Source organism: Panthera uncia, chromosome E1 (assembly GCF_023721935.1).
Source record: "Panthera uncia isolate 11264 chromosome E1, Puncia_PCG_1.0, whole genome shotgun sequence".
In the NCBI taxonomy this organism is placed as follows: domain Eukaryota; kingdom Metazoa; phylum Chordata; class Mammalia; order Carnivora; family Felidae; genus Panthera; species Panthera uncia.
This window is the reverse complement of record NC_064814.1, coordinates 36,521,714-36,534,368: the sequence shown is the minus strand read 5'-3', so window position 1 is coordinate 36,534,368 and position 12,655 is coordinate 36,521,714. Positions and strand designations below refer to the sequence as shown.

Below are 12,655 nucleotides of genomic sequence, written 5' to 3'. Positions count from 1 at the left end.
CCAGTAACCCTCAGTTTGTGCTCCATATTTATGAGTCTCTTCTGTTTTGTGAAGGACTCTATATTTTTAAGTAATCTCTCTGCCCAATGTGGGACTCGAACACCACCCCGGGATCAAGAATTTCATGCTCCACCAACTGAGCCAGCCAGGCTCTCCTTCCCTATTTTTTTTTTTTAAGTTTATTTATTTAGTTGGAGAGAGAGGGAGAGAGAATCCCAAGCAGGCTCTGCATTGTCAGTGCAGAGCCCCACACGGGGCTTGAACTCATGAACCTTGAGATCATAACCTGAGCCTACACCAAGAGTCAGACGCTTAACTGACTGAGCCACCCAGGTGCCCCCCCCCATCATTGTTTTTAATTTAATTTAATATCCAAGCTTCTCTGCAAAGCACACAAGACTCTTCAAGATGTGGCTTCTGTCTACTTCTTTCACCCATTTATCATTTATCACCACTCTCTACCCGTGCAACTCCACAGACCAGACAGACAGAACCATTTGCAATTCCCAGAATTTTGCTTTCTCATAGTCTTTGCAAATACAGTCCTTTCTGCCCACAGCATGCTATTCCTGATACACATCCCTTGTCTAATTCCTGTTCTTTCTTCAAGGCTCAGTTTAGGAGGCATCTCCTCCAGGAAGCCTTCCTGAATACCCCATCTGCCCTTCATGTGGGCTGGGCCATTACTCTCTTTTCAGAGGACACTCTGCATTGTCCAATTCTAGCACGTGCAGTAGTTATTGGAATTAAAGATTTGTACCGTTCCTCTTTATGAGACTGCAGTTCCTGGGGGGGCAGTGGCCATTGTGCTTCCTATTTCCCAACCTGCAGGGCTTGACATCTAGTAGACCTCAGGAGTGGCAGCTGAGTGAAGAAGAATGAATGCATGCATGAATGAATGGATGGAGATACAAACTTAAAGTGTCAGTGATGAGCAACACTTTTTGAATTTCCATCTTAAAAAAAAAGAACACCCAACTGCAAGTAAAATTTTAAAAAGTGGAAGAACAATCTAGAAGTTTCCCCCATTTCTCACCCAATTCTCTCCTGCTATTGCACATGCCCATCATCTCCTCCTCTGGGTTGCCTTCCTCATCGTATATGCTGAATGACTGAATCATTTTTAGTCATGAAGGACTTTTTATTCCTTTAACCCTGCTTGTTTGGCGCAATCCAGAGAGCTCTGTGACCCTCTATATCAAAAGTGGAATGTACAATTACTGCTAGTATAATTAAGAGAGATGACCTCATGTCTTTTTCTTTTCTGGCCTGAGGTGTTATTCTGAACTTACCCCTCTATTTCCACCCCCAACTGGCTCCTCTTCCTGTTCCCTATCACAGTGAATGATACCACCATCTGACCACTTGTCCAAGTGGAAAACTCAGAATTCATGCCCAGATTTTTACTCTCCCTTAGCTGCTCCCTCCTAAGTTGGTCACTAGATCTTGTCCTGTCTATCATGTAAGTAAGTATCTTAACTTACCTTCATCTCCACAACTACAACCTAAGTCTAGGCCACTGTGATTTCTCACCAGAATTATTGCATTGGTCACCTAATTGGTCTCCCTGCTTTTAGGCACCTCTCACCTCCATACATTCTTTTTTTAAAATTAATTAATTTATTGTTTAATTTACATCCAGGTTAGTTAGCATATAGTACAACTGATTTCAGGAGTGGATTCCCTAATGCCCCTTACCCATTTAGCACCCCCCCGCCCGCCACAACCCTCCAGCAACCCTCTGTTCTCTGTATTTAAGAGTCTCTTATGTTTTGTCCCCCTCCCTGTTTTTATATTATTTTTGCTTCCCTTCCCTTATATTCATCTGTTTAGTATCTTAAATTCCTCATATAAATGAGGTCATATGGTATTGTTCTTTCTCTGACTGGCTAATTTCACTTAGCATAATACCTACCAGTTCTATCCACGTAGTTGCAAATGGCAAGATTTCATTCTTTTTGATTGCTGAGTAACATTCCATTGCCTGTGTATGTGTGTACACACACACCACCCACATCTTCTTTATCCATTCATAGGTCAATGGACATTTGGGCTTTTTCCATACTTTGGCTATTGTCAATAGCGCTGCTATAAACATTCACCTCTATATGTTCTTCATACTGCAGCCTGAAAATGCAACTGGGACCTTCCTTTAAAATCCTCTGGCTCCCCACTGCCTTCAAGATAAAGCGCAAACCCTAACATACCATATTTTACAAGGTATCAGCTATTTAGCCCTCTACTTTTCTGGCCTCACCTATCATCCTCATTCATCCCTGGAAGGTAAACTCCAAACGTATGGAATTACTTGTTTTACAACTAGTGTAAGGCACTTTACCCCACTTCTCATCATCTATGGTTTGGCTCAGATGTTGCGTAGCCCGCAGGGAAAATGTTCTTTCACCACATTTAATACTCTAGAACTCAAATCCCTACTAGGCAGTACAGCGTAATGGTTAAACCCACAGGCATTGGTGTCTGGTTACTAGGATTCGAATTCCACGTTGGCCATTTACTAGTTGTGCGACCTAGGGCAAGTGAATAATCACGTCTGTAACGTCAGGATACTATTTCATCAGTGTGTTGTGAGAATTAAATGAGATGATGTAAGGTGCCTGATAGAGTTAGCCAATTATAACAGCCCCGAATAGTAAGGCTCTACCTCCCACCCCGCCACATTCTCAGGACCAGGTGTGTGTGTGCTTTCGTTTTAATGCACACGTTTGTTCCAGTATCAGCCTTGTAGTCCGTGTTTTACTTGACAAGGTAGTTAGACCTGGTGGCGCACACGACTTTCCGTCCCCGAGCTCGGCGACACAGAACGCCCCGAGGTGCCTCCAGCTGCCTGCAACCAAAGAGGAGCGAACTAGGGCATACCATTCGAAATCTTAGGGGAAGAAAGGCTTTCTCTAACCAAATAGTCTGTGTTTATAAAGTCTCCCCTCTTTCGCTTCCTAACCTCGAATTCTGTCGGGTGCAATCAAAGTGAGAAACGGCACTATAGGTGGGAGGGAAAGACCAGGTCCAACTTCCTCCCCCATGCTATTCGCGGCATTGGTACTTTCTCTTCTCAATTCCCTCTCAATAATGGTACCGTTCGCGGAGGGGAGGACGGAGAGGCATTGTGAAGTCCTCAGGGCTAGGAGGCTGGTACTCGTAGAGAACCACCCCTCGCGCCCTGGCGCTGTGGTACCGCCCACTGCCCTCTGATTGGCTGCCGAGGCCCCGCAGTCGGGCTCAGCCCGCCGCGCCGCCCTCAGTACAGCTCCGGCCGCCGCGCCGCCTGGCTCTCGTATTCCTTGTTCTCGGCGGGCTCTGGGGGCTCCGCGCTGCGGCCGTTAGTCATGTCGGGTAGGTGACTCCTTCAGCGAGCAGCGGCAGCGGCGAGAAGGGGCCTGGCGGGGTTGGGCCGTCTTCCCGCCCACCGGAGGGCCCCGAGGGAGAGCCTCCGGCCCTGAGGGAGGCTTGGGGTGGGGGGGCGGCCGCGGCCGCCGCCATGTTGGACTGAAGGGACGCACGCTCCCAACGCTCTCCGTCTGCAAATCACTGCGGGAGCGCTTCGGGCCCCTCTTTTTTGACCCTGTCCTTGGAAGCTGAGGAGACGTGCCCCTCCCGGGGAGGGTGTGTGAGTTGGGGGGGCGGAGGCCGTCTACGCCATCACAGGGGCGGGGGGAGCCCGTGATTAGAGCATCCGCCTGAGAGAATCGGTGCTTCTGGTTCTCCGCTCCGCCTCAGATCTTTCAGCGAGGCCTCGGGCCAGTCGTCTCGCCGCCTCGTACCTCAGTTTCCCCATCTGTGAAGTGGAGCTGGGCCTTCCTGACTCACCCATTCATCAGGTGGGGGTCTTGACGCTCTGGGAGCCCTTTCAAAGGACGTTGCCTTGCACGAAATCCTCCTTCTCGTCATTCCCTCTACCGTAACCACCCGGATTCGAACGGGGGTGTTTGCATATAATTCAGCTTCCTCCTCACCCTGCTGTCGTTCTTCTCCCTTCTCCAGTTGTTTATCTCCTGCAAGAGCCTGAAAGTGAGCCTTTTCTATTCTGGATAGACTCCTATGGGTACATGTGGCATTTACCTTAACACATGCAGACCAGAGGAAAGGCAGTCTTACACGAAGCATTTAAATTGATAGAGCACCCCGCCTCCCCCCCCCCCCCCCCCCATCGTTGTGTGGAAGAGAAAGAAAAAGGCACTGATCTCTTCGGGATAGTCCGTTGAGATCCTGCTATAAAGTCTGGAACACGAATGTTCTCTAGATGTAGCAGTCTTGGCTCACTACACAAGGTCCTCTGTTAGGGTACCTTTCAGGCTCTAAACACCCAGCCATCCACTTGCTAGAAACCATCAGGAGAGCTCACGTTTCACATGGAAAAGCAGAACATTTCTTTGAAGCCATCTGATTGGGATGAAAGTGACTGCTGGCGCAGTCTTTTACATTGTCTAAGGGAGAACCTTAAAACATACACGAAATCCCCCAGTAACACAGTTTTGCAAAAGGATGGAAACGTGTGACAAAAAGCGAGTAGGTGGAGATGAGACCAAATTTGCAAGAATGGTTGGACAGGATAAGAAACATTCCTTAGATTGACATTGACATTAAGCCTGAATATTGAGCTTTTGTGGAAAGGGGCACCTACCTGATGGAAGAGGCTGTTAACTGCACAGGATTCTTGCCTCTTTGAATTTCTATTTAATCCTTGCTCAAACAAGAATTTCTTACTCCAAAGTAAGTACGTCTTTTACCAGGTGCAGAATTTGGGATGAAATCTGGTAAAGCTCCACAGAAGTATGTAGAAGTATACCCTTAGGAGATGTGTAACCCATGTATGATTAAAAAATAAAAGATTCTCCTACCCTCATGGGGAAATTTACCATTTCAATGGACATTAAAAACTAATGGTGTGTCTTGATTTTTAACATTTTTATTGGTATAAAACAATGACATTTTTATAGGACTGGGTAGCTTTTGTGGAAAATTAAATTTTAGAGGTTACTTACCATCTGTAAAATCCAGGATTTAAGTGTGTCATATTAGCGTGTGAGCTAGTTTATCCATTAGTACTGATCTTCAAAGTACCAAGACACTAGACATTTGTCACTGTGTAATTTAAGTTTTTTTAAATACAAGATTGGCTTTCACATGTGAAAACTTTATAATAGTTTTTTTTTTTTTGTTTTTGTTTTTTCAACGTTTTTTGTTTTTTTTTTTTTATTTTTGGGACAGAGAGAGACAGAGCATGAACGGGGGAGGGTCAGAGAGAGGGAGACACAGAATCGGAAACAGGCTCCAGGCTCCGAGCCATCAGCCCAGAGCCTGACGCGGGGCTCGAACTCACGGACCGCGAGATCGTGACCTGGCTGAAGTCGGACGCTTAACCGACTGCGCCACCCAGGCGCCCCTATAATAGTTGTTTTTAAGTTAAGTCCATTAAAGCTAGAATCTTTAAGTTCTACTTAGTGTTCTATGCTGTTTATACATTTTGTAAAACATGTACAAAAATACTTTTGACTTTGTATAAAAATGAGAATAATGCTTTTGACTTGTTTTTTGGTGAATGTTTCAGTTAATAAATTTAACAGTAAATTCCCCCTAACCAGCTAATTGTTTTAAGTTTAGTTAAATCCTTTAAACATTTCAAACTCAACCACTCCAGATGCCTGACAGGGCAGACCTATAAATTAAATAAAAGTGCTTACATAGTTAATAAATAAGTCAAATTTGTAAATACTGTAAGTCTGACTCTCAGACATTCGGATATTGTTTACAAGTGTGAATTATCTGACATCTTGAAGTTAGAATCGAATCTAATGTCACTTATACAAAAATTACAGAGTTAGTGTACTTATTTTGGTATACGGCAGACCAAAATAAATTGAAAATCCTCTGTCTACAAACACTTAAAGATGCAAGAGTTTACAAAAAAAGAAAGGGCAAGACCTAGCTGCCAGAAATGAAGTAGCAGCCAGATATGGCTAACTTGATGGTTGCCCTGAAGAGGAGGAGGGTGTAGGTCTCATCATTTAGAGACTTGGGTTTTATTACCCAACTGACTAAGGGTAGGAGATGGAGCCTTGAGACTATTAGAGCCAAGTAATGGGAACTGAGACCTTACATATAATGTATATGTTTGAAAGACTTCAGTGAAAGGATTAACTAGAAAACTTTTTATCAGCATAACGGATAACAAAGTTTGGGCCCTGAATGAAAAAAAGTCTGTCCTGATAGTTTGTAACCTGGGAACTGCTTCGTACAATTTGGGTGTACGTTTAAGCTAGGTATGGGACTCCAGGAAAACTTAAGCCAAGAAATTAACAAAAATTGGTTCTGGGCTGGTAATAACTTTGGGGGTCCTCATAGAAACAAACGAAAAGCTTTTTTTTGGTGGAAACTTCACAGCATAGGTCACAGGAATCTTCTATAAAAAATAAGCCTTGCAAAAGATGAATTCACAGTAAAAAATTGTAGAACTTGAAACAGTTCACCAAAGTGATGGTTTGTGACAAATGGAATTAGAACCCCTACTAGGTAATCTGAAAGCAAATATGCTTAAAATTATTAAAAACCTACAGGAGTCAACTTTAAGACCAAGACGTTCTGAAGAAAGGCCATGCTGATATGAAAAGAACCAAGTATATCTTCTAGAAATAGAAATAATGCATAAGTTGAATTGCAGATCTAGCAGAAGAAATAACTAGTGAAGTGGAAGACCTCTAATTACCCACAATTCAGTTCAGAAGGAAGAGATGAAAAACAATATTAAGAAACAGATTGAGAAGTCCTGTCATTTAATATGCGTATAATGTGTCTGCTAAGAACATGGCGAGGAATCACTATTATAGTTGGGAATTTTCCAAGATTGGTGAATATTTGGGGTCAAAAAGCAGTAGTCCCAAGCATGGAACATAAAACCAATTAATAACGATATATGTTGATGTGAAATTGCAGATTATGAAATATCAATAAATAGGAAAATGGTAGTAGACTTAAAAGTTTTAAGAAGCCAGGAAATGAACTGATCCAAGGACTAGTGAATCCAGAAAAGGGAAACAGGATGCAAAAAACAGTATACAAGAAGCAAACACAGTAAATAAAAAGCAAATATTGATGGTATGGAACATCAAAGATTAAAATGATTACATTTGGACATTAAAAAATGGAAGCAAAAGTGAAGTCTGATTGCCATTATAGTGTTAAGATTCTAGTAGAGGTTGGAGATTGTGAATTTTGTCCAGAATGCATGTTAAAAATTGAACATTAAATTATGAACGGTAACTTATTGAGAACAAATTGTTTAACTTTTAAAGCAGTAGGGGAAAAAGGAGTAAAGAAAATCCAGTAGGAGGCAGGAAAAGAGTTAAAGGAGAAAGAAAACCCTAGTAGGTAGAAAAATCCAATATAGGTGTGTAGGAATAAATAGTAAAAGTATGAAAACACCAGTCGAAAGAAAGATTTCACATTGGGGGAAAAAAAGACCTGTTATGTTCAGAAATGATACACCTAAAACACGAATGTTGGAGGTATAGAAACAGAAAAAGATTAACCAGGCAAACACCCACCAAAAGCAAGATGCTGTTTAGGTATGTTACCAGTCAAAATAAAGTTTGGACATTTTTAATTATGCTCTTCATGCAGTGTTAAAATGGAATTTATCAGGAATATATAAATCTGTACTTTTATGTGGCTAACAATATAACCTCAAAATATAGAAAGCAAAAAAACCCCTAACAAATCTATGGTCAGATGGAAGTTTTCTAGCATACCTTTCTGTGTAATAGATTAGGCAGACCAAATGTTAAGAAGGGTATGAATGATACAATCAACAAATATCTAGACTTAGAGAATTTATTCAACATTTAGCTAATACACAGTTCTTTCCAAGCACATGAGGGCCATTTATGCAAGTAAAGTATTTACCAAGGGGAAAAACAAACAGCAAACCCTAATGAGTACCAAGAATAATACAGAAAATACTTTTTTAGCCGCAATGGAATATATTAGACAAAAACAGAATCAAAACCCTATACATTTGGAAATGAAAGCATTTCTAAATAATTCATGGATTTAGACACAGGGCTCAAGTGTCAAGTACTCAGTGAGTAGTGGTTTGAAATGCTATAAAGAAACTCATTTTCTCTGATGAGTGTAAAACATCTGTACTTTCTCACTCAAGTATTTATACTAAAGGCTGTGTTTATTGGTCAATATGTTGTATCTTTCAGAGTTTTAAAGTCAGCCAGCTAAAGAAGTCAGATTTGTAGTTTCAGAGGAATGAAATGATTGGGTTAAAATTATAGACTCATTAGATTTGAACCAGGGTCACATGACCTATATGCTGTGTACTTCTATAATTTTGCTTGAGCCAAAGGCTAATAAACAGGTCTGTCATTGAGAGAACCCACATCCATGCCTTAGGATATAATTGAAGCTAAAGCTTCATTTATGCCTGGAGTAACTTCAGTTTTACTCATATATTCCACCACCTTCATAATCCTTTACAGTTTCTGACTTGGTTGAAGCTAATTTCTCATTTGGTAGATGCATCTAATCTCTTTATGGTCAATTTAGATTCTGTGTCCTTTTCGCATTTTATTTGGTCATTAGCTAGAAGTCTGATAATTTTATTATGGGTGTGGTAGTGATGCAGTTTTTTTCTTTTTCATCTCAGCCTTCTGTCTTTTACATTCATAGAAATAGTTAAGATTTCATTCAATATTCTTGAAATGAAAATATTAACTATTAATATTTAAAAGCAATAAATATTTTAAAAGTAATTTGTTCAGCCTGATTGCAGATCTCTACTACAGAAAAGTGGCAGATCTGATGTCACCTTAAACTGCCATTGGCAATATTTTCATATTGTAGCTTAATGTGAATTGAATGAAAAAGTCACTGATTTGATTTCTGGTGGTTTTCAGAACTGTTTGACAGCAAATGATTTTGTTTCATATCAGATGAGGTTGTGCCTAATGGTCAGCAGTTTCAGACAGTCATTTTTTGCAGCTGAAAGAGTATTTCATATAATATTACTCTTATTCATCGCTAATAAACTTAGGTCATTAATTTGACACTGAGTAGAAACCTAAAGGAGAGAGCCTCTTCAAAAGTTTATGATATAATTGACATTTTGAAGTATGAAGAAAAAGCTCATAGTTCAAAAAAATTTTTTTTGCCGTACTTAATTCATGCCTTCCTTGGTATCTTTTGTTGCCAAAAAGGAAGCTGGAAGTAGGTATTGCTGAGTTGGTATACTGATTGGCCAAGTCCCTGAAAGCTTGGTAAAGTTGAGGATAAACAACTAACTTAGCTGCTTTTGTCGGAGATCTGTTTGTTGCTGCTGACAGCCAAAGCGGTCTAATACAGGGGAAAGGTATATATGTTGGGCTGGTGAGGATATGCAAGTCAGTGTAATCCTGGGGATTTATCTCGTCAGAGTGTATGTCTTCCCCTGCCCCCATTTGGTCTTGGTTAGTTTCAGTAGATGTCTTTTTGTACACAAAGATAGCTTGAGCTTTGAGTTTTTGTTAAAAGGATGGATTTTTCACTGATTTACATTTGTTTGCTTGGTTCTTGTGACCGTCAGGACACATTTGTAGAGTAGTTGTTTTCAAAGATGTAAACAAATCTTTCCACAGTATTTTTAACTAGTTTTCCTTCTGTAGTTAATATTTATGACATTTTCTTATCACATTTCATCTATAAGAGCTAAACTCAGCCTTTGAGGGAAGAATAATTTTAAATAAGATTTAAAATTCTTTTTATGTGTTTTAGATTCTGGAAGTTACGGGCAGTCTGGGGGTGAGCAGCAAAGGTAAAGTATACGTATATTTTAATAATACCATGTAAGAGTAGAACTGAGGAAAAAAAGATAAATTTAGTTAGGGTTTCCTTTTGAGATTTGGTATCTGGATTTCTAAAAGAGTTAAATATTAGCTTGTCAAGGAAAAGAGTCGGACTGTGTACATACATACTAAAACAATTTTTCCTTTTTTTTAAAAAAAAGCCTGTTTGAATCAGTAAATTCAGATACCCCCTAGAAATTAAGAGAAATCTCATAAGTATTTTAAAGATTGTTTTTTTTAGGAAATTTTTAAAAAGTAGTTTCTTAAGTCCTTAAAAGGATTTAAACAATTCAACCAATATTACAAGTTTTTAGAGAAAGCATTTCAGTTTTTGGTTGTATAAAATGCTAATTTTTTTTCAGAGCAGATTTTCTTGAAGCACTATAATAGAAACGCTTAGCATTTTAAAAAGACTTCTTACCATGCTCACAGTAAAAAGAAAAGTCTGTTTTTATGTGACCATATACATGCAGTAGGGTTCTTTTACTTGCCAGGAACACAGTCTTCATCTTGCACTATAAATGTTTTGCAGCTCAATGTGAGATACTCAGAATAGCATCTCAGGTATCTTCTGTCATCAGGTTTTAAGCTCCATGAAAACAAAACTAGTTTGACTTTTTTATTTTCCTAAGATAGTGCTAACCTTATAATAGGCAACTAGCAAATGTTTATTCACTGAAATGTATTTTATAAAGTAAAATTGTGTTAGTACTTGATAGTTCTAGAATAATAAGGTGTTTTTTTTTGTTTTTTTTGTTTTTTTTTTTTGCAGATATTTTATCTTATTTTGGCAGGCATATATTCAGAAAGTTTGTTTCTGACTTGTTAGGGTTTACATGCTATAAAATTGAAGAAAATTCAGTTCTGAGGAAGGTACATTTATTCAGTCAACGAACTATATGCTAGGCTGTGCAATGACACAATATAATTTCATTCAGTGATAAGACTCAGAAGATACACATGTCTCTACCGAGGCACAAAAATTGGACTTTTAGTGCCTATGGTGCCTTTTCTAGGAAGATAAAGGCAGATTTAAGGCAGATGGTAGGAAGAAATTAACCTGTAAAAACAGCTAATTTGATGAAAGCACTAACTTAAAAAGTCCTCATTTTTCTGCTTCAGATATTATGGGTTTTGCTTCCATGTAGTCACTCCCACACGCAGGTATAATTCTCTTGAGATTTTCTAGCTCTAGTGAAGTTTTATTTGTGGGATATTGTTAGAGTGAAACTTTTGGTGCTTGTTTGGCATTCAGGAGGTCTGGGAGTGACTTCATTTATGTCTTTACATTCTTTGGTCACCACCTTTAAATTTAGACTCTAGGAGGCAGATTGACAATTTCTCAGAAGAAAAGCTTGTATGGAGTTGAAAGTTGAAAATGAAGATAGGGCTTTTTTTGGTTTTGTTTTTAAGCTTTTAAAATTCTAGCACATCTCTTTCAAATAGTACATTTTTCTTTTACAGTTATTCTTCCTATGGAAATCAAGGCAACCAAGGTTATGGACAAGCACCACAAGTAGGTTAAAATATAAATTATGTGTTTCATAAATAATTATTCTTATCTTAAGTAGGTGATGAAACTTGTATTTACCTAAATTTCAGAGCTATTCTGGCTATGGACAAACTACTGATACCTCATATGGACAGAACTATGGCGGCTACTCTAGCTATGGACAAAGCCAATCAGGTTAGACTCGTTTGTTAAATTTGCTGTTTTAGAAATTTAAAAATCAGATCATTTACTAAATGGTATATCCATCCAACCTTAGGTTATTCACAGTCCTACAGTGGTTATGAGAATCAAAAGCAGAGCTCATATGGCCAGCAGTCTTATAATAACCAGGGACAGCAAAACACGGAATCATCAGGAGGGTAAGGAAACAGTAAAGGCACTGAGATTATGTCGGGCAGTGGAAATAACACTTCGGGTATTAAATAGACTTCGCCATCAAATTCCTAGCTTTAAACATTTTTTCAGAAAAGTTTTGATGAAGTATGAATTTCATAGTTTTGTGTTATAAATGTGGAAATTGTCACCAATGTCATTTGATTCTTATGATGTGGTTATTTGTAAAATTATTGTTGAGGTGTATGTAAATGCACATGATTTAAATGTTAAAAAGGAAAATTTTGACCTCTGCTTTATACCTGAGATTAAATAAAAACCTAGCTATAAAAGGACACTTCTCAGTGCTTACTTTTATTTCCATTTTATTTTTTAGCAATTTTAATGTATTACCTTTATTACCTTTTTAGGGACAAAAATATTTAAAAAGTGCCAAAACCTATCCACATATTTCAGATACTCTAAATATATTTTATTAATATAGGTAGGTAAATACATACCAGCAAGTTTACAGGTTTAAGTATTTTTTTGGGGGGGGGGGGTTGGTTTTATAGTTTTTAAGTTTCAGATGAGAGGAGGCTGTTCTTATTACTAATTTTAGTGATAGCAACTTAATTTTTTTTTATTGTGCTTTACATTTTCTAAAATGCTTTTGCATTCCTTAATTTATCCTTAACCACTATGACATAGTGTCAGTAATTATCCCCATTTTGCAGAGGTAAAGAGAAGTTATTAAGATTATGTAACCTGTTAAGTTACATAGCTGAAAAATGAGACAAAAACTGAGCTTACTAGTATTCTCTCTGCAGTGAAAAAAATTATTCTAAGTGAAATTCAGTTAAATAAAAACATTGGGGAAAGATTTATGAGGTTGCATTGTCAGTGTTATAGATATGAAAGTGTTTTGAAAAGTAGAAAAATAGAGTAGAAGGAAGATGTCTTCAACCCTTGTTGGTTAGTTTTAAAT

The 12,655-nt window shown here is 38.7% G+C and overlaps 1 protein-coding gene across 3 annotated transcripts in view; it reads left to right on the top strand.

The window, feature by feature from the left end:
* Nucleotides 1-3,177: 3,177 nt before the first annotated feature.
* TAF15 (TATA-box binding protein associated factor 15) overlaps nt 3,178-12,655 on the top strand; it is a 28,730-nt gene continuing 19,252 nt past the window's right edge. For 2 of the 3 annotated variants that reach the window (XM_049636593.1, XM_049636592.1), the window contains exons 1-5: nt 3,233-3,351; nt 9,772-9,811; nt 11,307-11,358; nt 11,445-11,529; nt 11,612-11,714. In XM_049636593.1, coding sequence (XP_049492550.1) covers nt 3,345-3,351; nt 9,772-9,811; nt 11,307-11,358; nt 11,445-11,529; nt 11,612-11,714 — 287 coding nt within the window. In that variant the 5' untranslated portion in view covers nt 3,233-3,344. Of the gene's footprint in view, nt 3,352-9,771; nt 9,812-11,306; nt 11,359-11,444; nt 11,530-11,611; nt 11,715-12,655 lie in introns of all 3 variants that reach the window. The other variant, XM_049636594.1, reaches the window with a different exon arrangement.